This window comes from Panthera onca, chromosome B4, assembly GCF_046562875.1.
Source record: "Panthera onca isolate mPanOnc1 chromosome B4, mPanOnc1 haplotype 2, whole genome shotgun sequence".
Lineage (NCBI taxonomy): Eukaryota > Metazoa > Chordata > Mammalia > Carnivora > Felidae > Panthera > Panthera onca.
Genome location: NC_138345.1, coordinates 124,216,821 through 124,241,417, shown reverse-complemented (window position 1 = coordinate 124,241,417; position 24,597 = coordinate 124,216,821). Strand labels below are relative to the sequence as shown.

The 24,597-nt window shown below is 49.6% G+C and overlaps 1 protein-coding gene across 5 annotated transcripts in view; it reads right to left on the bottom strand.

Annotated features, from left to right (window-relative positions):
* Window positions 1-1,283: 1,283 nt before the first annotated feature.
* CHST11 (carbohydrate sulfotransferase 11) overlaps window positions 1,284-24,597 on the bottom strand; it is a 265,153-nt gene continuing 241,839 nt past the window's right edge. For all 5 annotated transcript variants that reach the window (XM_060656559.3, XM_060656560.3, XM_060656561.3 and 2 more), the window contains one exon: window positions 1,284-2,447. In XM_060656559.3, coding sequence (XP_060512542.1) covers window positions 1,593-2,447 — 855 coding nt within the window. In that variant the 3' untranslated portion in view covers window positions 1,284-1,592. The remainder of the gene's footprint in view (window positions 2,448-24,597) is intronic.

The window sequence follows — 24,597 nt, the reverse complement described above, 5'->3', positions numbered from 1 at the left end:
CTCTACGAGGGATGTGGCTCAAACTTCAACCAAGGCATCGAAATGGCTGGAAATGAGAAGCGGGTGCAGATGCGCATTAGCAAGGAACAGGAAGCGGACCATATCCAGACTTCCGGAGGAATGGGGACGTGGGTTGCCGTCACGGAAGGCTGTCCTTGCTCATGCACGGTGGCCGCAAAGGTGTTGATGGTCTCAGCCTCTGGAGGACTTGGGCCTGTGTGTACGAATGGCCCGCCTCGGATCTGTACGAGGGAGACACGCCGGGCCTCTGCGGATCCCACACGGCCAAGGCCTGCCACGTCACCGCACTCTCGCCCGTGGCCAAGAAGAGAGAACGCTTCCACCCGGAGACGTGGACGCGGGACTGACGCGACAGGCACTTGGCGAACGTTCCCCTTCCCTCGCCCAAGGCAGGACATCACTAACCAGCCACAGCACCCTCCCGTGCTACGCCTGGCAAATCTGTTCCGGGGCCTAAAACCAGACGCTACGGATAGGTCGGAGTGGACACAGGATCTTTGTCATCTCTTGTGTTGGGCAGTGAACTTGGATTACTCATCAGCTGAAGTGGCCTGTTCTAAGTGTGTTTCAAATCTGGGCCAGAGAGAAAGGCCAATCTGTAGGGGCCACGGACATTCTGGGGTTGTTCAAAACAGCCCAAACCTCATGGTAAGTCCATGAATATCAGGGGATTGCTAATTGCTGAGCTGGGTACTGCGTTCACATAAAGCTTTTTGAGGGCCAAGACTATCGGTTTTGTTCAATGCTCCATCCGCGGGGCCTAAACTTAGGCAGAGCACATAGTAGTTGCTCAATAAATACTTGTTGACTATAAAGCAACAGCCACTTCACCGTCACAACTGGCACCGCCAGTTAGAAGTTTCTGTAGAAAAGCCTATCCTAACAAACTGCTATTTCTGGTGAAAAGGAAAGGAAAAAACAAAACTACAATCAGTTCTTCTCCTTGGGTTAAAAACAAAAACAAAATCACATTTTTTTTTTTTTTTTCTCTTAGTGCCAGGGGGCTCCTGGGTTGTTCGGAATCTATCCAGAATTAGTCCCTTGCAAAGGTGCCTATTTCTATTTATCTCTCACAGAATTTCAAGATGGCGGCACGATGGGCCTCGCGGTGGGTGTTATCACACAGCTGGCTCCGCGAGCGCTTAGCAAGGGGGGGCGCTCGTGCCCCCACGTGAGCTGCAGCAAGCACAGAACACACGCATTTCTTCTGCAAAGACATCAGAATCTTGCTGCCACAAAAAGAAATCTCTACAGAGACCACGTTTAAATAACGATAAATAATATTAATTAGAATTTACGGGATGCACAATTCATGGAATTCACCAGAGCACAAGGAAACCTTTGAGACAGCGTTGCAGTATTCCCGTCTAAAACCAAGGACACCCATCCCATCCCCCTGCAAAGACAGCCGTCCTTCCCTACTAAGGATTTTAAATAATTCTCACCATGCTGCTCGCAGCATCATTCCCAAAGAAATATTAATTTACAAAATAACCCAATATCCATATAATTCTTTTGACAAATAAAAATCTTAAATTAAAAAGCACGACTCTCTCCCTCTCCCACCCCCTTTATTCCAATTTCAGGTAGCTTGGCACTGAGTAATTGAACATTAAAAAATCGAGTTTGTAGACTTCGTACAGCTGCGTTTGGTGCTCGGAGCTGATGTTCTGGAAGAACTCCGTGGTCATTTCGTCAGTAGTTCTCGTAGACTTGGCGTAGGTGGGGAACTTGAGGTAGCTGCCCACCCCCGCCAGCCGCAGCACGTAGTTGGAATCCTCCTCCAGCGTCTCGTACTTGCCCACGAGGTCGTAGCGGATGTGGCACGGGTGGCACAGCGAGTGCACGGTCTGCCAGTGCTCGTTGAAGGGCTCCTCGCGCTGCGTGTGCGGGTCGATGAGATAGGCCACGAACTCCTCGAACCTGACGTCGTCGCCCCTGCGCAGCGCCTCCTGGGTGGCGTTCTTCCGCTGGCGCCGGATGATCTTGGTGCCATAGCGCTTGTGGAAGGACGTGTTGTACTTCTGCGTGAACTTGTTCCGGTAGGCTGACACCAGCCGCTCGAAGGGCTCCCGCACGAACAGGAACTTCATGTAGCTTTTCAAGCGGTGGTTGATCTCGGGGATGCTGTACTGGTTCAGGGTCTTGAGGTTGGCCGCCACGTGAGCCTCGTTGGCCGGGATCTCCATGGGGTCGCTGTACTTGCCCCGGCCGCTCAGCACCATCATGAGCCGCTTCCAGTTGGTGCACGCCACCTTGGGCACGTAGCAGTAGATGAGCTCGTGGTCCTCGTCCACCACCAGGTGCTTCAGGTCGTTGGGGGTCAGCACCCGCCGCTTGCGGCTCACGGCGCTGTTGGCCCGGCAGGTGTCTGTGACCTGGTCCCGCCTCATCTGGTGCAGGACGGCGGTGTTCGAGAGCTCCAGCTGCAGAGGGGACACAAGGGGGGGGGGGGAGGGGAGGGAGAGGAGAAATCAGTGCTGGCGCAGGATGTTGCCACTTGGCCACAGCCACCGCCCCAAAGGCCGGCGCCGGCCACCAAGATGGCCGGCTGACCACCTGACCGGCCCGTCTTCCTTCCTAATCCCACACCAGCTGCCTCCACTCTTTTTGTTCTTTGTTCCGCGATATTTCCTTCCTAGACCGATAGTAATGGTCGCCTCTGTGACTTACCCATCACCCTCTACGTGCCTGGCATTTTACCAGAGCCTCACGTTGGCCATTTTCCCCCCTCTGTGCAACCATCTTGAAATGACATCGATTTAATAGTGTCAAGTACCCACCACTGTGCCAGGTAGAATGCTGCCAGCAATGGGGACGCAGTCAAAAGCTACAGTGGGGAAACTGCCCTTTGGAGCTGATAATCTAGCTGGAAAGAACGAGGGAACCGAGGCTCAGAGAGGTGAAGTTACTAGAGTGAGATCACACGGTGGGGAAGCGACAGACCCCAGATTCAGACCCAGGTCTTCCTGGCAACCAAGGCCGCCCACTTTCCACTCTACTTGGAGGTCCAGTACTCCCATCTTCTTGATTGAAGCATGAAGGGTCTGGCATCTGACGGATCTACTTTATTTTTGTTAAGGTTATTTACCTTGCGAGACCGCACGCACACGTGTGGGGGGGGGGGGGCAGGGGCAGAGAGAGAGGGAGAGAGAATCCCAAGCAGACCCTGCAGGTGTCAGCACAGAGCCTGCCGCGGGGCTGGAGCTCATGACCTGAGCTGAAATCAAGAGTTGGACGCTTAACTGACTGAGCCACCCAAGTGCCTCTTGTCTGATCTACTTTAAAGGGGATCCAATTTCTCTCCGAGCCTATCGTTGTGAACATCTGTTGCTTTGTGCTTCTTCTGGTACCAGGGTCTTGATTTTGCCCCGGGAACCCGCTTTCCTCCATTCCCTGTTCTTTTTCCTCTCAAGCAGCTGAGCTGTGAGAATGGCAGCCTGGGGCTTGGGGACAGGGAGGAGGGCCACTGTGCAGCAACAGCTACACTGGGAACGAAGGGCTCAAAGGAAAGATGAGCAGGAAGACAGAGGGATGTATTCCCAGGGACGTCACCTGAATACCTAGGTCCACACACTCCTGAATCCAGATGCCCTAACTCCTGGGCTTTTGTTACATTAGTATGTTTGCTTTTGTGCATAAAGTTGTGTGACTCTGGATTATATCATCTGGAGCCCAAATATATGGGTATTTGCATTTACTACCTTAGAGCTTTTCTCTCTGCTGCATTCATCCATCGATGTATCCATTCAAACATCTGTCCAGAACTCACAGTGGACAGGGCACTCTACTCAGCACTGGGAGACAGAACCTTCTCCTCAAGTGCTCACAGCCAAGGAGGGGTCAGGCCAAGGGCTAGTGGCCTCAGTAGGGCCTAAAGGGAAGGTGTGTGCACTCCTCTAAATTCTAGGAACAGAAGTTTCTCCTTCAAGGCCACTCACTCCCAGTGTGAACCAAGAATACGAATCCGCCAAGAATAGGAAACAGAAGACCTCACTGCCCTGGACCAACACCCAGAGACAGGGGGACTTTGATGGAGTGCCGACACCTTATTGTTGTTGGCTGAACGCCGTGCCTCCATCTACCATCCTGAATGTGCAATGTGGCTCTGGTAATTAATTAATTACGGTTACAGCTATAGAGAAATTGGGGCACCAGAATTACGGAATAGCCAGTCTGGGGCTGCAGATAACAGGATGTCCTGGTTGCCTTCCTGGCCTGAGAACGCAGTCCCCATCCATGTACTTGTCTTTGAGGACCTCCACGGTCCCGCATCAACCTACTTTTCCAGCCTTGTTCCTATTCCTCTCCCCTTCAGAACCAAAGGGAACTCCAAAGAAATCAATGATTCGCTCTTTTCTCTTTATTTTTTAATAAAAAATTTTTTTTAAATCCCAGTATAATTAACATACAGTGTTATAGTGATTCAGCAGTTCTGTGCATTACTCAGTGCTCAGCGTGCTAAGTGTACTCTTTTTTAAATTTTATTTTATTATTTTATTATTTTAAGAGAGAGTGCACATGTGCTTGTGTGAGTGGGGGAGGGGCAGGGAGCGAGGGAGAGCGACAATCCCAATCAGGCTCCTGTCAGCATGGAGCCTGACGCAGGGCTCGATCTCACGAATTGTGATACCATGACCTGAGCTAAAATCCAGAGTCGGACGCTGAACCGACTGAGCCACCCAGGAGCCCCAATAAGGGTACTCTTAATTGCCTTCACCTATTTTACCCATCCCCCCACCTGTCACCCCTCTGGCAACCACTCGTTTTCTATATTTAAGAGTGTGTTTGCCTCTTTTTTTGTTTTGTTTCATTTCTTAAATTCTACATACGAGTGAAATCCTATGGTATTTGTCTTACTCTGACTGTTTTCGCTTAGCATAATACCCTCTAGATCCACCCATGTTGTTGCAGATGGTAAGATTTCATCCTTGAAAGATTCCATTCATCGATCTATGGACACTTGAGCTGCCTCCGCATCTTGGCTGTTGTAAATAATGCGGCGGTAAACAGAGGGGTGGCACCTATCTTTTTGAGTTAGTGTTTTCACATTCTTTGGATAACTACCCAGTGGTGCAATTACTTGGTCCCGTGGTAATTCTGTTTTAACTTTTTGAGTAACTTCCATACTGTTTTCCTCAGCGGCTGCACCGGTTTGTGTTCCTGCCCACAGCGCTCGAGGGTCCCTTGCTCCACATCCTCGCCAACACGTGTTGTTTCTTGTAATTTTAGCCGTTGACAGGCATGAGGTGGTATCTCCTTGTGGTTTTGATTTGCGTTTCCCTGATGATGAGTGACGTGGAGCATCTTTTCAAGTGTCTGTTAGCCGCCTGTTTGTCTTCTTTGGAGAAACGTCTGTTTATGTCTCCTGTCCATTTTGTAAAATTTATTTACTTTTTAATTTATGTCCAAGTTAGTTAGCATATAGTGCAACTGTGATTTCAGGAGTAGATTCCTTACTGCCCCTTCCCCATTTAGCCCCCCCCCCCCAACCCTTCCCGTAACCCTCTGTTTGTTCTCCATATTTATGAGTCTCTTCTGTTTTGTCCCCCTCCCTGTTTTTATATTATTTTTGCTTCCCTTCCCCTATGTTCATCTGTTTTGTCTCTTAAAGTCCTCATATGGCTGAAGTCATATGATATTTGTCTTTCTCTGATTGACTAATTTCGCTTAGCATAATACCCTCTAGTTCCATCCACATAGTTGCAAATGGTAAGATTTCATTCTTTTTGGTTGCCGACTAATACTCCATTGTGTATATACATACACCACATCTTTATCCATTCATCCATCGATGGATATTTGGGCTCCTTCCATACTTTGGCCATTGTTGATAGTTGCTGCTATAAACATTGGGGTGCACATGTCCCTTCGAAACAGCACCCCTGTATCCCGTGGATAAATACCTAGTAGTGCAATTGCTCAGTCGTAGGGTAGTTTTATTCTTAGTTTTTTGAGGAACCTCCATACTGTTTTCCAGAGTGGCTGCACCAGCTTGCATTCCCACCAACAATGCAAAAGAGATCCTCTTTCTCCGCATCCTCACCAACATCTGTTGTTACCTGAGTTGTTAACGTTCGCCATTCTGACAGGTGTGAGGTGGTATCTCATTGTGGTTTTGATTTGTATTTCCCTGATGATGAGTGATGTTGAGCATTTTTTTCATGTGTCGGGTGGCCATCTGGATGTCTTCTTTGCAGAAGTGTCTATTCATGTCTTTTGCCCATTTCTTCCCTGGATTATTTGTTTTTTGGGTGTAGAGTTTGATAAGTTCTCTATAGATTTTGGATACTAACCCTTTATCTGATATGTAGTTCGCAAATATCTTCTCCCATTCTGTCGGTTGCCTTTTAGTTTTGCTGACTGTTTCCTTCACTGTGTGGAAGCTTTTTATTTTGATGATGTCCCGATAGTTCATTTTTGCTTTTGTTTCCCTTGCCTCTGGCGACGTGTTGTGTCTCCTGTCCATTTTTAAGTGGATTATTTTTTTGGTGTCACATTGTAGAAATTCTTTATATGTATGTGTGTAAAGTATATTTAAATTAGTACATTTAAAGTAGGCTTCATGCCCAGTGTGAATCCCAACACGGGGCTTGAACTCACAACCCTGAGATCAAGACATGAGATGAGAACAAGAGTCGTATGCTTAACCTACTGAGTCATCCAGGTGCCCCCGAAATCCTTCATATGTTTTGGATATTAACCCCTTCTTGAATATGTCATTTGCAGTTATCCTCTCCCTTTTAGTGGGTTGTCTTTTAGTTTTGTTGATTGTTTCCTTTGCTGTGCAGAACCTTCCTATTGTGCTATAGACCCAAAAGTTTATTTTTGCTTTTGTTTCTCTTGCCTCAGGAGACACAGCTAGAAAAAAGTTGCTCTGGCTGATGTCAGAGAAATTACTGCCCGTGTTCCCTTCGAGGATATTTTTATGGTTTCAGGTCTCATACTTAGATCTTTTATCCCTTTTGAGTTTATGTGTGCGTACGTGTGGGAAAGTGGTCCAGTTTCATTCTTTCACATGTAGCTGTCCAGTTTTCCCAACACCATTTGTGAAGAGTCTTTTTCCCATTGCATATTCTGGCCTCCTTTGTCATAGATTAATTGAGCATATAATCATGGGTTTATTTCTGGGCTCTCCCACGGCTCTATTTTTGTGCTAGCTTTGACTACTACAGTTTTGTAGTATATCTTGAAGTCTGGGATTCTGATACCTCCAGTTTTGTTCTTTTTCAAGACTGCTTTGGCTCCTTAGGGTCGTCTGTGGTTCCATATGAACTTCAGGATTATTTGTTCTAGTTTTGTGAGGAATGCTGGTGGTATTCTGATAGGGATCATATCGAATCTGTAGATTGCTTTGGGTAGTATGGACATTCTAACAATATTTGTTCTCCTGATATCTTTGTATCTCCTAATATTTATTAATATTCCAAAGCATGGACTATCTTTCCAATTGTGTCATTTTCAGTTTCCTTCATCAATGTTTTATAGTTTTCAGAATACAGGTCTTTCACTTCTTTGGTTAGGTTTACTCTTTTTGGTGCAGTTGTAAATGAAATTATTTTCTCCAATTTTTCTTTCCCTTCATTATTAGTGCATAGAAATGCAACAGATTTCTGTATATATTCATTTTGCATCCTACAATTTTACTGAATTTATTTATCAGTTCCAGTAGTTTTTGGTGGAGTCTTAAGGGTTTTCTATGTGTAGTATCATGTCATCTGCAAATAGGGAAAGGTTTACTTTTACATATGGATGCCTTTTATTTCTTTCTCTTGTCTGATTGCTGTGCCTAGTACTTCTAGTACTATGTTGAATAAAAGTGGTGAGAGTGGACATCCTGTCTTGTTCCTGCTCTTAGGGGGAAAGCTCTTAGTTTTTCACCATTGACTATGATGTTAGCTGTGGGCTTGTCATATTTGGCCTTTATTACGTTGAGATATGTTCCCTCTAAGCCTACTTTGTTGAGGGTTTTTTATCATGAATGGATGTTGTAGTACGTTGTGAAATGCTTTTTCTGTATCTACTGAAATGATCATATGGTTCCTATCCTTTCTCTTATTGATGTGATGTATCATGTTGATTGATTTGTGAATACCGAACCATGCTACCATCCTGGGAACCAATCACACTTGATTGTGGTGATGAATTTTTAAAAATGTACTGTTGGATTTGTTTTGCTAGTATTTTGTCAAGGATTTTTGCATCTATTTTCATCAGAGAGATTGGCCTGTAGTTCTCCTTTTTTGTGGTGTCTTTATCTGGCTTTGGTTCAAAGAATCCCCTTCAACATTTCTTGCCAGGCTGGTTTAGTGGTGATGAATTCCTTTAACTTTTGGGAAACTCTTTATCTCTCCCTCTATTCTGAATGATAGCCTTGCTGGATAGAGTATTCTTGGCTGTAGTTTTTTTCTTCCAGCATGTTGAATATATCATGCCACTCCCTTCTGGCCTGCAAAGTTTCTGCTGAAGAAAATCAGCCCTATGGAGTTTTTCTTCTATGTACCTGTTTTCTTTTCTCTTGCTGCTTTTGACATTCTCTCTGTAGTGCTACTTTTTGCTATCTTAATTACTATGTGTCTTGGTGTGGACCTCCTTGGGTTAATTTTGTTGGGGATTCTCTGTGCCTCCTGGATCTGGATGTCTGTTTCCTTCCGCAGATTAGGGAAGTTTTCAGCTATTATTTCTTCAGAGAACTTTTCTGACCCTTTTTCTATCTTCTTCTGGGATCCCTATAATGCGAATATTATTATGTTGGATTGTGTCGCTGAGTTCCTTCAACCTATTCTCATTTTTTATTATTCTTTTTTCTTTCTCCTGTTTTGCTTTCCATAACTCTGGCCTCCAGCTTGCCGACCCGTTCTCCTGCTTCCTCTAGTCTATTTATTCCCTCTAGTGCATTTTAATTTCATTTATTGTGTTCTTCATCTCTGATTCGTTCTTTTTTATGTTTTCTCTTCATTGAGGGTCTCACTGAGATCTTTTCTCAAGTCCAGTGAGTATCTTTATGACCATTCCTTTAAATTCTCTATCAGCCATATGGCTTATCTCCATTTTGCTTACCTCTTTTTGCTGTGATTTTTGTCCTGTTCTTTCATTTGGGACATATTCCTCTGTCTCCTCATTTAGTCTCTCTGTGGCTGTTTCTATGTGTTAGAAGAGTCAGCTGGGTCTCCTGTCTTGAAAGTAGTGGCTGCATGAAGAAGAGGTCCCATGATGCCCTGCAGTGCCATGCTCCCTGTTCCCCAGAACCTGGCACTTCCGGGGTGTCTCCTGTGTGTGTTGCATGTGCCCTACTGTTGTGTCTGAGCCGCTTTTGCCTCCAATCTATTCACCTGCAATGGCTCTCTTTGTCTATCGTGGTCACGTTTTGGTCCCTATGTTGTTAGTATTAGTCTGGTCAATAGGAATTTGTGAACTAAAACTTAGAAGGAAAATGTAACGTTTTCTTTTTAAAAATTCTCAAATTGGGGCATCTGGGTGGCTCAGTCGATTAAGCGTCTGACTGTTGATCTTGGCTCAGGTCCCGATCTCACAGCTCGTAAGATCGAGCCTTGCACTGGGCTCTGTGCTGACAGCACAGAGCCTGCTTGGGATTCTCTCTTCCCTCTCTCTCTGCCCCTCCTCCACTTGCTCGTGTGCACTCTCTCAAACAAACTTAAAAAAAAAAAAAAAAAACAAAAAACATTACCAGTCACATAGAAGATGCTCAATAAATATTTTTTGTGAGTAAATGAATCAGTTAATACTCTCTTTAGGGAAACCTGATATGAAAGCAGGAAGGCCCCTCTGTAGCAAATGAAACTTCCCAAATGTTCATAGATGCCAGAACATTCTTTAATAAAGGCTGTACTAGGATGAATGGTGTCTCCCCCAAATTCATGTCCACCTGGAACTTTGGAAATAGGATTTTTGCAGATGTAATTAGTTGAGGTCATAATGAATTAGTGTGGGCTCTAATCCAATGATTGGTGTCTAATTAGGAGAGAAAACAGAGACTCAGAGACACACAGAGAGGCGGCCATGTGGTAACAGAAGCAGAGGCTGGAGTGATGCATGTACAAGCTTAAGCGGTGCCAAAGATTGCCAGCAACATCCAAGGAAGGGTCTACCCAGGAGCCCGAGGAGTCAAATACAGGGGCCAAGCCAAGTCAATAACTTTGAGCACACTGACATAAAGCATAAATGTATAAGAGAAGATAACATTATATAAGAGGATATTTTTACATGGAAAAATAAGAAAAGGGTTTGAGAGCAGTAGTAAGTAGAGAGAGGAGGAGATCTGAAATCGGAAGCTCCGGGCTTGATCTTGGTTGGCCAAGACCATTAACCTTCTGAGCCCCAGTTCTCTTAGCTGCAAAACGGGGACAGTACCATTTTGCAGGCGTGGGTTCAGCATTTAGAAAATACGAGCAAGTCTAGTACTGAATTTGGACAAGGTACGGTACACAGCAGGCAGTTCATATGCAGGCGTTCTTTCAAGAAAGAAGAAAAAAGGAACCCCAAAGAGAGGGCCAGGACTCCCAAAGACAAATTTCACCAGCTCTATATTTTGTTGTAGGTAGCTCTAAGCTGTGGAAGTCAATTAATATTTTATTAACATGAAAGGTTCTGACTTGCATTTCCTGACTTCTTAGCAGAGGTATCCATCATAGAGGAGCATCTATGCCATTCACATATCAACAGCGACAACAAACTGTCCAAAAGGAAACAGAAAGATTAGGAAGGTGAAACGACCCATCAATTTAGCCCATTCAAATCGCTATAGGCTGTTTTGAAGGCAATATGTTACTAAGTGAGCAGAGAAACAGGGGGATCTCCCCCAATTTTGTTTTCTAGCTCTTTTCCATTGGAGACAATTTTCTGGCCATCTGAATCTCCGGGGAGGTAACACATCAGTTAGTATTGCATTCGGGACCACAAAGCCATGAAATGGAAGCGATACCACGGTTTCCTTTTATGTCCAGTTGCAGAGACAAAATTAACTCAATGGGACTCTGAAATGTGGTATTTGAGGTTTCTTTCTCTTTCCATTTCCTTCTTCTCCACGGCAGTTGAGGTGGCAAATGATGCACCTGCTGGAATGAGGTATGCCCAGTCCCCTTCAGGAGGGTGAAGGTCAAGAGAAAGGGTAGGTACAGGTTCTCAAACGTGACACATATCTAGTCCCCATCAGAGGAAGAAATTCAACTGGGTCTCTACTGTTCCATTTTTTTTTTTTTTTTACAAAATATTTTAATTGGTCTTTTTATTTTAAAATAACTTTAGACTGGTGTCGATTTAACTTATTAAAAATACAATGTTACTAAAATGTGCACAGATAAAAAGCTAGGTATACAACTGAGACCAAAACAAATGTAAACATTCAAGTGAACATGAATGTGACAGATGATGTTGTTTTGCTGGAACTAAAGCCCTACTTGAACCTGGAAACTGCTCGCTCACTGCTCCAAGGCAGGTTCTTTGCAACACAGCATTCGTCCTGTGTGTCCTGCAGGAGGTTTGCCCACCGTTTCCTCCTTTCCAGTTACTGTGAAACCCGCCACCCTGTGACATCACTTGACCATCACTTGGTACAAACTCATCATTTACGTATTTTTTGTCTTTGCTCATTTCTAATTAGCCCAAGACAACAAAAATAGAGCTACACGATGCCATCAAGGCCATCAATGAACACATGCACCTGAGTCTACAGGGCAGGACTGGGTTATCAGGGGTGGCCCTAATAATCCAGAAATGCTTCAACTCTTTCAAAAGGGTATCACCAAAATGACAAAACGCAACTAAGGCAATTGTCAGGCCGAACTCCAGATCCCTGGGGGTTGTACTGTGGACCCCTTGAGCCTTGGTTTAAGAAGCCTGGATTAAGGAGGGGAGCCCTGGCCAGGTCACAAGGAAGAGAGGAATTCTTCACCATTATGGCCAAGATGAGGCAGGAGAGATTTCTGATGGCAGCCTGGCCAGTTCCAGATATCTCTATGTTTGTTAAAAGGACCAAGAGTACGTAGAGATCGCAATCAGGTAAATGGCGACTTCTAACCTCAAAAAATGTAAATCTTCTACACCTGTTCCCAAGCAGGGCTCACAGGAGCTGTTTAAGGGTGATAACTCTTTAGCAACTAACAGGTTCCCTGGGTATCAGTTAGAGAAGTCTCCAAGGGGCCTACAGCTATGGGACATCAGGAAGACAAGGGACAGAAGAGGAACTCACTGATGAAAAACAGTTTGGTCCTTTGTCACTGTAAGAGAACATCTGTCTTTTCCAACCATGTTTCTCAGTTGATCTGGTAACCAACTGTGAGATCAATCTCTTTCCTCTCTCATACTCTTTCTCTCCCTACTTCTTTTTTTTTTTCTTTCTCAAAGGTATTTGAAAAGAACGTAACAAAGGACAACACTAAGAAGGAAAAAAAAATATGCTAACCATGAAAGCTGTGATTAAGAATCTGACTTAGTTGCGGGCTTCCTAGTAGCAGGGACAAAAGGGAAATGGGATTAAATCTCCTTGCCTTAGTTCTCAGAGGTATTCCAATTGGTTGGGGTGGAAAACGTACAAGATTTTGAAGGACTCAGATTTTGGTCGAGGAGGGAGATTCTTGGATTCAGTTTGCTCCTGCTGGTGTATTCAGATGGCTGTCTTCTTCCATTGACAAAATATTAACGTTGCCACTCACAACTGCCTCATGTCACTTCAGAATTTACAGGGCACTTTCACACACATCATCCCATTTAAAGAACAGGGACTTCTCTAGAACCCGGTAGAAGACATTTGTATTTTAGCAGCTGTACTTCCACACCACGTGTCCTCTTTCTCTGGGTCGGTTACCACTGGGTATTAACAATACCTCACGTTAGTGGTTCTCAACCTTGAGCACCGTGGCAATCACATGGGGGGCTTGTTAAAACACAGTTTGCTGGACCGCACCCCAAGTTACTGTTCAGTAGATCGGGGATAGGGCCTGAGAGTTTGCATTTCTAGCAAGGTCCCAGGCGTGTTAGTTCGTTAGGGGTTGCTGTAACAAAATACCTGAGACTGGGTGGCTTACTCAGCAGAAATTAATGTTCTCGGGCAAACAGGGTTCGTTCCCTCTGAGGCTCCTCTCTTTGGCTTGCAGATGTCGGCCTTCTTGCTTCTCGTCCCCTCTTCATATGGGTGCCCCCTGTGCACGCCTGTCTCTTCCTTTTCTTGTAGGGACACCAGTTGTATTGAGTTAGGACCCTAACGGCCTCATTTTAATTTGATCACCTCTTTAAAGACCCTAACTCCAAACACAGTGACAGGCTGGATTATTGGGGATTAGGACTTCAACATACGAATTTGGGGGCAGAGGCGGGGGGGACGGGCACAATTCAGCCCACAACACTGGCGATGCTGATGCTGTTGGTCCAGGGACCATACTTTGAGAACCACAGGGTTGTATGCTGAGGAAATCACCGATCTGCAGCTATTCTCAATTACAGAACACAGAACCCAGGTTCACCGTCTGTTGCCAAGAGGCTCCTAGACCCACCTCTGCTCTCAGCCTGGACTCCCTTCAGCTCCCTTTGATCTCCCAAAAGTATAAATTAGGTCAGAGGAGGGCTGGTTCTAGGAAACCATGAACATGGCTACAGGCTCTGGGCTGTGTCCTGCGTCCTCATTTAGACGTCTATTTTTAATTTGGACATTTAAACAAGGCATCTATAATTAGTTTAAGTACCAAATTTAGGGACTGTTTGAAAAAGTCTTTAAAACTTCACTACGTTTCATCTTAAAAGGAAGAAAAGCTGGTTTCCTGTAAGTTAAAACATCTTCCGTGGTGTTTACAATTTCTTTCAGATGTAAGAACCCAACCGGAAGGAGCAGCTGTCCAGTGGGGAAGATGCAGAGAAATGGAAACCCGGAGAAAAAGGTAAACTTGGAGGCATGAGTGAGTGGAGCTTGGCGCAGTCTGCCATTAACGACTGTTGGCGTGCACCCGGGATCAGTCTCTCCACTTGAAAATTCTAATACGACACCCCTTCCGGCGCCTCAGCTGCACCTGCTATCGTCCCGCTGATTTGAGAATTGGGGAGGAGAGAGAAACCCGGAGTCTATCACATCTCTTTCTGGCATAGAAATTCCCAAATGCTCACGAGAAGGGCTAGTCTTGAGGCATCACTGAAGGAACCACATCCACAGCAAAGCAAGAGGCACGCGTTCATTATCCTTGCTACCAACTGCTGGACCCATGTACCAGCCGCTTAGTCCTCACGCTCTGGGAGACAGGTATGCTCGTACTCCCAACTTACGGATGAGGCAACTGAGGCACAGGGAGAATAAGTAGCTTGCCCGTGATCATGGAGCTAAGGAACTGGGGCTGGGGTTCAAATGCAGCAGCCCGTGCTCTGAGACCCTGCACCGAGTGGCCTCTCAAGGGCTGCACACCCGCCTGGGAGTTACCATCTCCAGCCAGGGCAGTCACTGGAGCCGAGGGTCTCAACCCTGGCAGATCACTGGGATCAGAGAGAGGGTCTAAATACCACTCGATCCTGGGGCCCACCCCAGTGATCTGATGTGACTGCTCTGAGTGTGGCCCAGCTCCCGGGGGATTCCATTCTAAGGCTTTCCACGTGGGGAGTCATTGCCCTGGAGGCTCCAACGCCACCAGCTATAAATTAAAGCACATACAGAACCCAAGCAATGCCTGAGTATGGTCCTAGGCAAAATTCCTTTTCCCAGTGCTCAGATTTAAGATGAAGGGGCTTTCCGATCATTCAGCAGGGCCAGGGGTCAAAGGTCTAGAAGGCCACAGTTCTCAGATGTGTTTGGATGCATCCTTAGGGGACTACCAGGAATTATATAATGCTTAAACACTTTTATGTTTAGGAAAGAAAGGAGAAAAACACTGAACCTCTGAAGAAACAATCTGGTCTGAATCTGTTGCAAAACTTAAAGGGTTTAGCATTGCCAGGAAATGGGTTGCTTAGGATTGGAACTTGTCGCTAAGGAAGCAAGGACTGATTAAAAGGACTGAATGTCTGCAGGAGCTTCTCCTACCTTTCCAAAGCAAAAGGTGCACAGATGGGGAGCATTTTGAGCTCTGGCAGATGAGGTAGGGGTGCAGGAGATGCTGGGTGCCTGAGGGCCGGGTGCTGGGCTCTGGATGCAGCCCCAAGCCAGGTGCAGCTGACGGGGCCACGGGGGCTAAGAGTTCCGATGGGCATTTTAATCTCAGGAGCTTTGTGGGCCGAAACAAGCCAGCAGAGGTTTCGGGCTAACAGATCACTTCTCTCGTATGCGGGGTTAAAATTTGTGACCCGAATTCAGGTTGCAAATTCAAAAAGGCCCTTCCGGGGCCAGGCAGAAGTCCTGGGCTGCTGACAGTAAGAGATGCCACTTGAATCCTGCTCCTGTCGCCATGAGGGAACGGGAACCTGGTCTTTCAAGATGTTTCAGTTTCTCAAGAGAAGCCAGAAAGCCAGATTTTATGTGAAATCTTGGCATTCTTAAATGTTAGCTACAATTAAAAAAAAAATTTTTTTTTAATACGTGGGCCAAACCACACTTGTTTGGGCTGGGTTTGCCCAAGGGCCACCAGCTGGCGCCCTCACCAAGGCGTTTGAGGATACTAAGGCAAGTAAGGAGGTGCCCTCCTTAGAGCAGGCTGTTCTAAGCAGCACCCCCTTGCCCCCGCTCAGTTAACAGAAGCAACTAGGGGTGGGGAACCCCCAGGTGGGACTGGCCAGACCGCAGGAGTCCCAGGGGGCAATTAGGAAAGTTCTCAATCAGCAGCAGTTATTAAGAGAAGCCGCTGGAACGCCAGCTCTCACACCCCCTTTCCTGGTTAGTGCTCACCTCCTTCTGATGCTCTTGTCACAGCTTCTGCCGTGTGGCTCTCCCTCCCAGAATGTAAGCTTGCGGGAGGGCCGGGCGCTCTCACTGCTTTGCTGACTCCTGTCTCCCCAACCACCCGGCGCTACATAGCGGCCCCTCAAAGCTTTGTCGAATGAATGAGTGAACAGTGAGTGCAGGCAAGAATGAAAGACTTGGGGATGGCAGGGACTTTAAAGGCCACAGAATGGCTGATGCGGCTGCATGGGCTTCCTGGTGCCTGAGCCTGAAGCTCAGGCCTCCCACAGAGGTTTCTGGCACAGACTCTGCAGCTGCAGAGCCGGGTGGAAACAGGCTCAGGGTGGCTGCAACAGCCTTTGATGGGGAGAGAGGAAGACTGGCACTTTCCACCCATCTGGTGAAGCCAGGAAACAGGAGGAGGGGAATCACGCGAGAGGGTGCCGAGCCAAGGGCTGCCCTGGGGAGGCCTGGTGTGGGGTGCGTGCTGCCAGGGCTCCCTTTCAGCCCGGCCAGGTGCGGCTGGAGGGGCTGCATTTCCATTTCAGATCAGCTGTTTGGGCTTCCGGAGGCCTGGGCAGGGTGCGGGAGGGGCGCAGGAATACGGATGGGGCTGGTGCCAAGCTGGACCGGCTTCCCATGGATGGTAGCCAGGAACAGGGACAATGGTGAAGGGATGTGGCCCCCACGCTGCTTGGGGGGGGGGGGCAGGCTGGATTTCCTGGGAAATCAGAAGTCAGAGGGCAGGTAACGTGCACCTGCTGACTGAGGTTTTGGGGCCCTCGGAAGTCACAGCTGGCAGGAGGGCACAGGGAGGAAGTTTCCACCGCACAGATTCAAATGGCTCCAAGGTGCCTCTCAGCCAAGGTGCTGACGGCACCTCTCCAGAGGGCAATGATCTTCCGAGGCAGGGGGCTGTGACCCCTCAATGTCTCTTTCTGGTCTCTCCCTCCTTGGACCACGTGGCTTCAGTGGTTTGCTTCCTGATGCTCCTAGACTCAGCAGAATGTTCAACTACTCACATTTTGCCCAAGTCACTTGACCCCCTCAAGGGTCTTGGTTTCCCCACCTGTAAAATGGGGACCATCACGTCTACTTCTCAGAGATGTCCTAAGGATTCAGTGAGAGCCCACGAGGAAAGCACTTGGCATGGTGCCATGCACGTTAGGAGGCATTCGGTAAACAGTAATTCGCTTTCCCGTTATAAATATAACACAGGGCTGCTTCGTACACAGCCGGCAGGACAGCAAGCCTAGCACTCTGTCTAAAAGCAGCTCTCAATCTTTGGTGTGTGGAAGGGTCACGGTGGGTGTTGAGCAAAGCGTGGATGCCTGGGAAATGCTGACTCAGAAGGTATGGCTGTCCTGGGTACCTGCTCTTGGCTGCTGTCCTGTGGTAACTGGACGAGCCAATTCCAGGGACGGCGGTCCTGTGTTCCATTCTGAGAACTGTCGGCTGAGCACTGCTTTTATACGAGCGGGTTCTAGAGCTGACATCACACACATTTGTCACCTGTGCCAAGCACCCGGCTCACCACCGTTCAGTCTCACTGATGTAGGGGACCGACAGGGGCCAACGGAGGCAGCTCGGACTGTCAGCCATGAAGCAAACTGGAGGTCTAAAGAGTCATTTCCTAGCTATGGAGAGAGGGCCTACTAATACAGATTAACGGACTCTAGCGTATCCGTGGAATTTCAGAGTAAGTGACCTGTGGACGGAGAGACGCCCAAAAAGGTCAGTTTAGTTCATCATCAGGTAGCATATGTTTCAACAACATCCCATTTCCTCCTTGTTCAAAAGGTTTGCAGAAGCCACTCTGTCGGGCCTTCTTTTCTGCATGTGGTATCTTTCCTGGGGAGGGGGCGCCGGGTTTTCACAAGGTGGCGAGGTCGAGCCGGCTCTGCAGAGGGGCCCCCAAAGCCCTCCTCTCGGCTCTGCCGGGACACCTCCTCCCTTCCACGGTGACCAACAAACCTGGGGCCCCGGAGGAGCGGTTTCCACCGCCTTTCACCCGGCCCCCCCGTGTCTCAAGTGCGCCATTCTGATCACAGGTATAGGGCCCTGCACGATGCGAGTTTAACTAATTTCCCTCCTCTGAGGCGGCTCCGACAGGCCTCGGCTAACTCTGCATCCCAAGTGCCAGGCACTCGTTGCCCAACGCTTGCAGGACTTAGAGATGGTTAGTTTCGTGCCAGCACCTTAAGGCTGTTCCGGCACTGAGATTCTTTTTTTTTGTCTCTGTCGCTCCACCGCCTCTCCCTCATTTAGGGATGGCCCATCTGGGATGATGGGCGTGTAGCAGGAAGGCCACTCTGGAGGGCTACAGGGTATCTGAACTCACCAGCTGAAGCACCTGGGCTGTGGGGCTTAGCCATACACGCCAGCAGGGACCTCGACCCGGGCCCACAGGCGAATAAGGTGCCAAGCGAACGACGTCGGCGGTGTAAATGCACTTCTGTCTGTCTGGAGGGCTGGGGACTGATTTCACGCCCCTGGGGTCCTTGCAACCCAGAGGTGCAGAGCTGGAAAACACCTTTGTGAACAACTGACACCACGTTGCGACCTCCCGACGGCAACCCTGAGGCCCAGAGATGGGAACCCCTCACCCTCTCCCAGGAAGTGGCACAGCTCAGACTGGAACGCGAGTCCCCTGCTTTTGGGACAGCGCGAGGGGTGGGCCAGCCCCAGGGCCCATCCGTGAGGTGTCGAAAACATCCCTGCTACCTTCCACCAACCTGAGGGGTAAATCACTCCACGTGGAGTCATGATGGGTGGAAGTTCTGAAGCCAAACAGGAGCCAGTGACCGCATATTATCGCAAACAGGAAACATGCCAGAGGCTCCCCACCAGGCTGGCTCGATTTGGGAAACCGTTAAGGAAAAGTGAATGCAAGAAATGGGTGAAGTCTTGACCATTACAACGCACACACACAAAAAACCCTCAGTGACCCTGTTTGGGTCAGTGGAAGGAAATGAATGCATCAATTTCAGGACAGGGCTCCTACAGAAAAATCAGTGCCTCCCCGATCCCATTGCATGAATACGGAACAAAGATCGAGAGCATCTGGTTTCGTACCCTGCGTAGAAAGTCTGGGATTCTGCTGAGCCAACCCCACACAAAGTTTGGAGGTCAGACTCTGGAGATAGGCAGACACATCTGGATACGAATCCTGGCAATGCCCCCATCTACCCACATGACCTAGGGGCAGTCATTTCCATCCTCCCGGCCTCAGTTTCCTCATCTGTAAAGTGGGGTTTATGACAGCACTGACCTTCTAAGGTTATAGGTGATGGTGATACCAGCTTCCTGAATACAGAATGCCCTGGAGATGCACAGGTGACTGTCCCAGAGACCTTACTTGTCTTCTGACGTAAGAAAAGACGAGGAAATCCCCCCCATTCACCTTCCCTGATCTATAAAGCTCAGGTCCGCGTGGGCCCACACTGCCGGCCCGGGCTTCTGAGCAGTGTGGGAAAGGGCCGTGACGCCCAGACCTCTGGCAGGCAGGCACATGGTGGGACACCCCCAGGAGGAACGCCTCAATCCACCGGCTGGCACTGGTTAAACCGCCAGGCTCCAGGCTCCGGGCTAAGGCGCTGGAGGGCGCCGGCTGCGAAGCAAGATAAGCTTTGTCTCCAGGCGAGAACCTCACATTCTAACAGGGGATACAGATGAGGAAAGGAATAAAATAAAATGCCGCGTGGCAGGTGACAAATGTTACCCCAGGGGTCAGGAGGATGCTGGTGTCAGACTCTCAGATGTAGCACCTCCTAGCCTGGAGGCCTGGGGCTCACTCAGCCCTCCCAGGCCTCTCTTTCCCCAGCTGTAAAATGGGCAGAGCAACAGCCCCTGCCTCAGCGGTGGGAGAAAAGATCAGAGGAGGAGCTATGTCTGGCCTCGGCACATAAACGCTCAGGAACATGGCACGAGGCGGGGTGGTGATAATGAAGTGGGATGAGTAGCACAGGCAGTGCCCCTTCCCTGTTAGAGAATGACCTCCCCGAGAAAAGAACATCCTTGGGAAGCTGGAGAGATAAGTTGTGAGCTGGGCGAGAAGGTCTAGCAGGCAGTGGATGGGGCGGGCGAAGAGGAAGCACAGAGACTCAGGGAGAGCGAGGCCAGGCCACCTCTGGGCCCTGCAAGCCGGACGCTCAGTCCGGCCTGACCGCTGTCCCTGTAGGACTGCGGGCCCCAGGTGACAGGGACAGGTCGACCCACTGAAGCCGGAGGAGCCTAGGGCACCCACGGGGGGCTGTAGCACACCCCCACCCCTGGCCTTCCAGAAAGGAAGCTCCGCAGACATAATCGCACTGCCGGAGCAAGGGGAGCCACTGGGAATCTTTTTTTATACGCTAAGTGGCATTCTCTGAGCCAAAGCAATGACCCGATTGGGAAGCAAGTGGGGTCAGGGTCTGAGGGGGCCTGATTTTCAGGAATGCATCTACTTCCCGTGGCGCTGACGCCCCTGCAGCTCCAGGGCACAGAGGTGCCTGGTGACAGCTGGGGACCCAGCTCTCTGGCAGGAGGGAGGCGCGGCCTTCCCCTCCCAAGGCTCCCCTTTCATTTCCCCTGCTCAGCCCGTTTTCCAGGCCGGGGCTCTGAGCACACAAGTACCTGGCGGGGGAGCTCCCTCCTCTATTTCTCTTTTCTTGTGAAAAACATAGAAACTAGAGTCACTCAGGAGAGGCACGGATACCCCCACTCTTGTCTTTTCTGGACTGCCCTGAGGAAAGCGCTGGGCCTAGAGTCAGTGTGAAGTCTGGAGTGAAACAGAAGGATCCGGAAAGCTACAAATTCACCTGCAGGCTCAGGGGGGAGAAGAAAGAAAACCAGATGTTGCATTCATGGAGGGCAGCACTGAGTGAGTACCCATCATGCTGCAGGGGAGATGCCGGGTCCAGAGGGCAGATCAGTCGTGGCGGCAGGACGGGGACAGGACCCGAGAGGCCCGGGCTGGGAGAAGAGGGCTCCGTGTGGCGGTGGCCTCCTGCCTCTTTACTGCCACTAGGAACTCCCCATCCTTAAATGAAGTCACGGAAAATCAGAGCCAGACTGACAGCAGGAGGCCTGCTGGTCAAATATGGAGTCACAGTGATGATGATGGCCGCTCACCGTGGACCCAGACCTACTTCACCTAATCGTCACTCGTTCCCATAACGGCGAGGTGCACCCTCATGCCTTTGTTTTACAGATAAGGAAACTGAGGCTTAGAAAGTTAAGCAACTTTCCAATGGTCATCAGTCCACTTTTGCCCTTTGACCCAGCAGAGCTGTCCCATCATTCACTCCGTCGAGAGCCACTGAGACGTGGAAGTGGAAGCCCAGCTTTCCGGTCTGGGAATTCCTCAGAGTGTATCCCGCATGGGCTTCCTCAAAGCACTCTCCACGGTGAGCTGGACATTTTGTGACTGGAGCATGGCGGGCTGGCTGGGAATATGGACGTCGCCCGGGCGCCACACGGGGAGTGCTGGCCGGGCCTCAGCAATGGGATGGGGTTGCCTGCCATGTGCCAGGCATCCTGCTAAGCACCTGGCAGCCACCCTCTCGGTAACCTGAGAAGTGCTACCCACTTTCCAGATGAGTAAACTGAGGTTCACACGACTTAAACACATCTCTCCAGGCCTACACCTTGCGGGGCACGGATTTGACCCTGGAGGTGCAGTCCTGGAGCATGGATCTTCAGCCCAAGCCAGTGACCCCCACGCTGACTGCCTTCGTGACCTCAGCCATTCCCACTGGGAACAGCCTGGAGCACACAGGCTGATCCCACGGCCCAGATCTCCCTCGAAGGGGCAGGCATGGCTTCCAGGTGCACGGAAGACGCCCCGGCGACGAGTACTGAGCTGAACTCTTAGGAAGGAAGCTCCAATTAAATTCTCTTCCCCAGTCGCTAAAAAAGTAGATCTTCAAAGTTCTCTCCACAAGGGAGAAAACAAAACGTGTAACTATGTGTGCTGACAGATGTCACACTAGACCAATTGTGGGGATCAATTCTCAGCATATACCAGTGTCGGGTCAAGTCATATACCTGAAACTAACGTTACGTCAATTATATCTCAACTAAAAGAATAATAAATTCCCTTCCTGAAGTTGTTAAGGAGTTTTTAAAAATCCCGTAACTACCTGGGCAGGCAGTGTATCCCATAAAGATCATCTGTAGACGGTGTTAAGGGAAATGAAGATTTCCTCTCAACGATGCCACGAGTTTCAATACTCTAAGCCACAGGGTATGGTTTTGTCTTCTGGTCCCTGAAGCCTGGTTTCGTTTCTATCAAGATCTGTGATGAGGGCACCTCACAGCAGAGGGACGCATTTCTCCTTGGCTTTCATAAATCGGATTTTCGCGATGGTTTCCACTGCCTTCTAGCACATCTACAGCTCTGTTTAGGGGCCTTAAGGGGGGGGCCCAAAGGATCCAAGTCTCCCCTGGGCACCTGGGGGGAGCTCAGAATTAAACCAGCATTTGCAAGGGCTGCTCTGTGAAGCCCCCACTGGGCCAGCTCGGCAAAGTGAGGCCTTCACCAGCAGGAACACCTCACACAGGCTCACAGCCGTCCACACGGGCTTCCCAAGATGCCCTGGATGGGGGGCCCAGCCCCTGCCCACCCTGCCTCTCTCTAGGCTCTGCTACAGCTCAGTCAGCCCGAGTGCTCTTCGACAGGCCAGAATCCAAAAGGGCGGGGCATTTGCTCAGAGTTTTATAGGAACTCTAACCAGAAACATCTGGAAATACAGGGGACCAAGTTGGATGCCTCAGGGCAAAGCTCCAGCTCTGCCAGGCTGGGCATTCATTCGCTGTATGAGCTGGAGTCACTGGCTTCTTTCCCAGCGGCCTCCTCTGTGAAATGGCCCTCCCTCCTTCCCTCCCTCCCTCCTTCTCTTCCTTCCACTGAACATGGCACACTCCTTTCATTCTCGAGGTCGTTGAACCTCCTGTCCCTTCCTTGGTCATCACGCTGTCATGTCCCATAGGAATCTCAAGCTCAAAATATCTGAAAATAAGTTGTCACCCATCCTGTCCCATGCCCCCACCTCTGGGAACAGCACTCCCCAGCCTGGCCTCTGGCCTCGACTGCTGCTGGGGGCTCCAGGCCCGGTCTTCTGCAGGGCACAGTCCCTGTAAACGTGGACTCCACTGTTCCTATGCTGTAAGCCCCCAACGAGTCTCCACTGCCTTCCGAGGGGATTTCGGGACTCCTGAACCTGAACTCAGGACCTGTGTGCCCAGCCCCACAGGGTGGCCCAGTAGCTATGCTGGGCCACCAGGGTTTCCTCAGAAGTGCTGTGTTTTCCTGCACCTGAGGGACCCGTGCAGGCCTGAGTCTTCTGCCCCAAAGCCTCACTCCTCACAGCTTCTCTACCCGCGGACTCCTGTGGGCTTTCAGTAATCTCTGTACCCAACGTGGGGCTCGAACTCACGCCCCCGAGATCAAGAGTGGTGTGATGCTCTTCTGACCGAGCCAGCCAGGCGTCCCTTCTATGGGCCTTCAGACCTGCCTTTACACCTCCCTTCTTCCAAAGTGATGTCTCTGATGACCCGTCTTCAGGCTCGAATCAGTTAAGTACCTTCTTCCGCTGCTGCTCCCCAGTCCTGGGCTTCCCTCTCTCATGGCACAAAGTATTACGCCTGGTATGATTGTTAACAGCACAGCCAGGAGAACTACCACCACCAGGAGAACTGGTATTTTTTGAGTGCTGTGTGCCAAGCACTGTTCTAAGTTCTGGAGTCCCGTGGGGCAAAGGATGCAAGGAACGAGGCCCTCACCCCTGACCCTGGCCGAGTGAGAAATAAGGAATTAGAGCCTTGCCATCGATCCTGTTTTCCACCCACATCGGTGCTTGGATTCCATTACTGCCCCTAGCTTGCTGCAGGACCTCAGACAGGTTGCCCTCTCAGCCTCAGTTTCTGCATCTGTGAAAAGGTCTGCGATGAGAAGGAAACGCACACCATCCATCCCATAGGGCCTGGGATTGCTGGCCCTGCAAGAGGGACCTTGCTCCTGGTTGAGCGGAACCAACCCCAGATCCTGAGACCAACATCCTCCTTCTTATGGATGTTGGGGCTGGCTTTTCCTCAGTTATACGTCTCCAACCGCCTTGAAATACAATTTTGAAAACAACAAAAGTACCAGAAAGGCAGGCCCACTTCTGTAAAGGAGCGCAAAGTCAACCGGCCCCTTGTGCTCTTGGCGATAGCACGCACCAGGTGCTTCTCGGCAAACAGTGCTGCTGGCAGGAGCCGGTCCCTCCCAGCCCTCCCGGTGTTTGTCCAGGTTGCTGCTGGCACAGGGAGAGCCCTGTCGCATTCTTCAGAGGGGCTGGCCCAGCCGCAGAGAGCTGGTGGTGCAGAGAGGGGCACGCGCCCACATTCCCGGACAGCCCCACCGATACGTACTCAGCACCCGTGCCCTCACCAGGAGCATCTCATCAGAAAGCTCACATCACCCAAGCTGGCTTTTCAAAGAAGCCCTTCCCCGCTCCAGCCCCAAACCCACCCCCTCCTGTCTCCAAGTCTCAAATGCGGAGCTCCCCCTCCTCAGAACCTCAGTGTAGATGATCTCGCTCGGTTTGAATCCCAGCTCTGCCACTTAGCTGTGTGGCGTTGGGCAAGTTACCCTCCCTCTCTGGGCCTCGGTTTCCTCATCTATAAGGTGGCGACAGGGGCAGCGCGGGACTCACAGAATATGTCAAGCACTCAGAAGAATGCCTGAAACAGCACATGTTAGAGCATTAGCCATTGTTACCATTAAGCGACAGAAAGATTCTAAT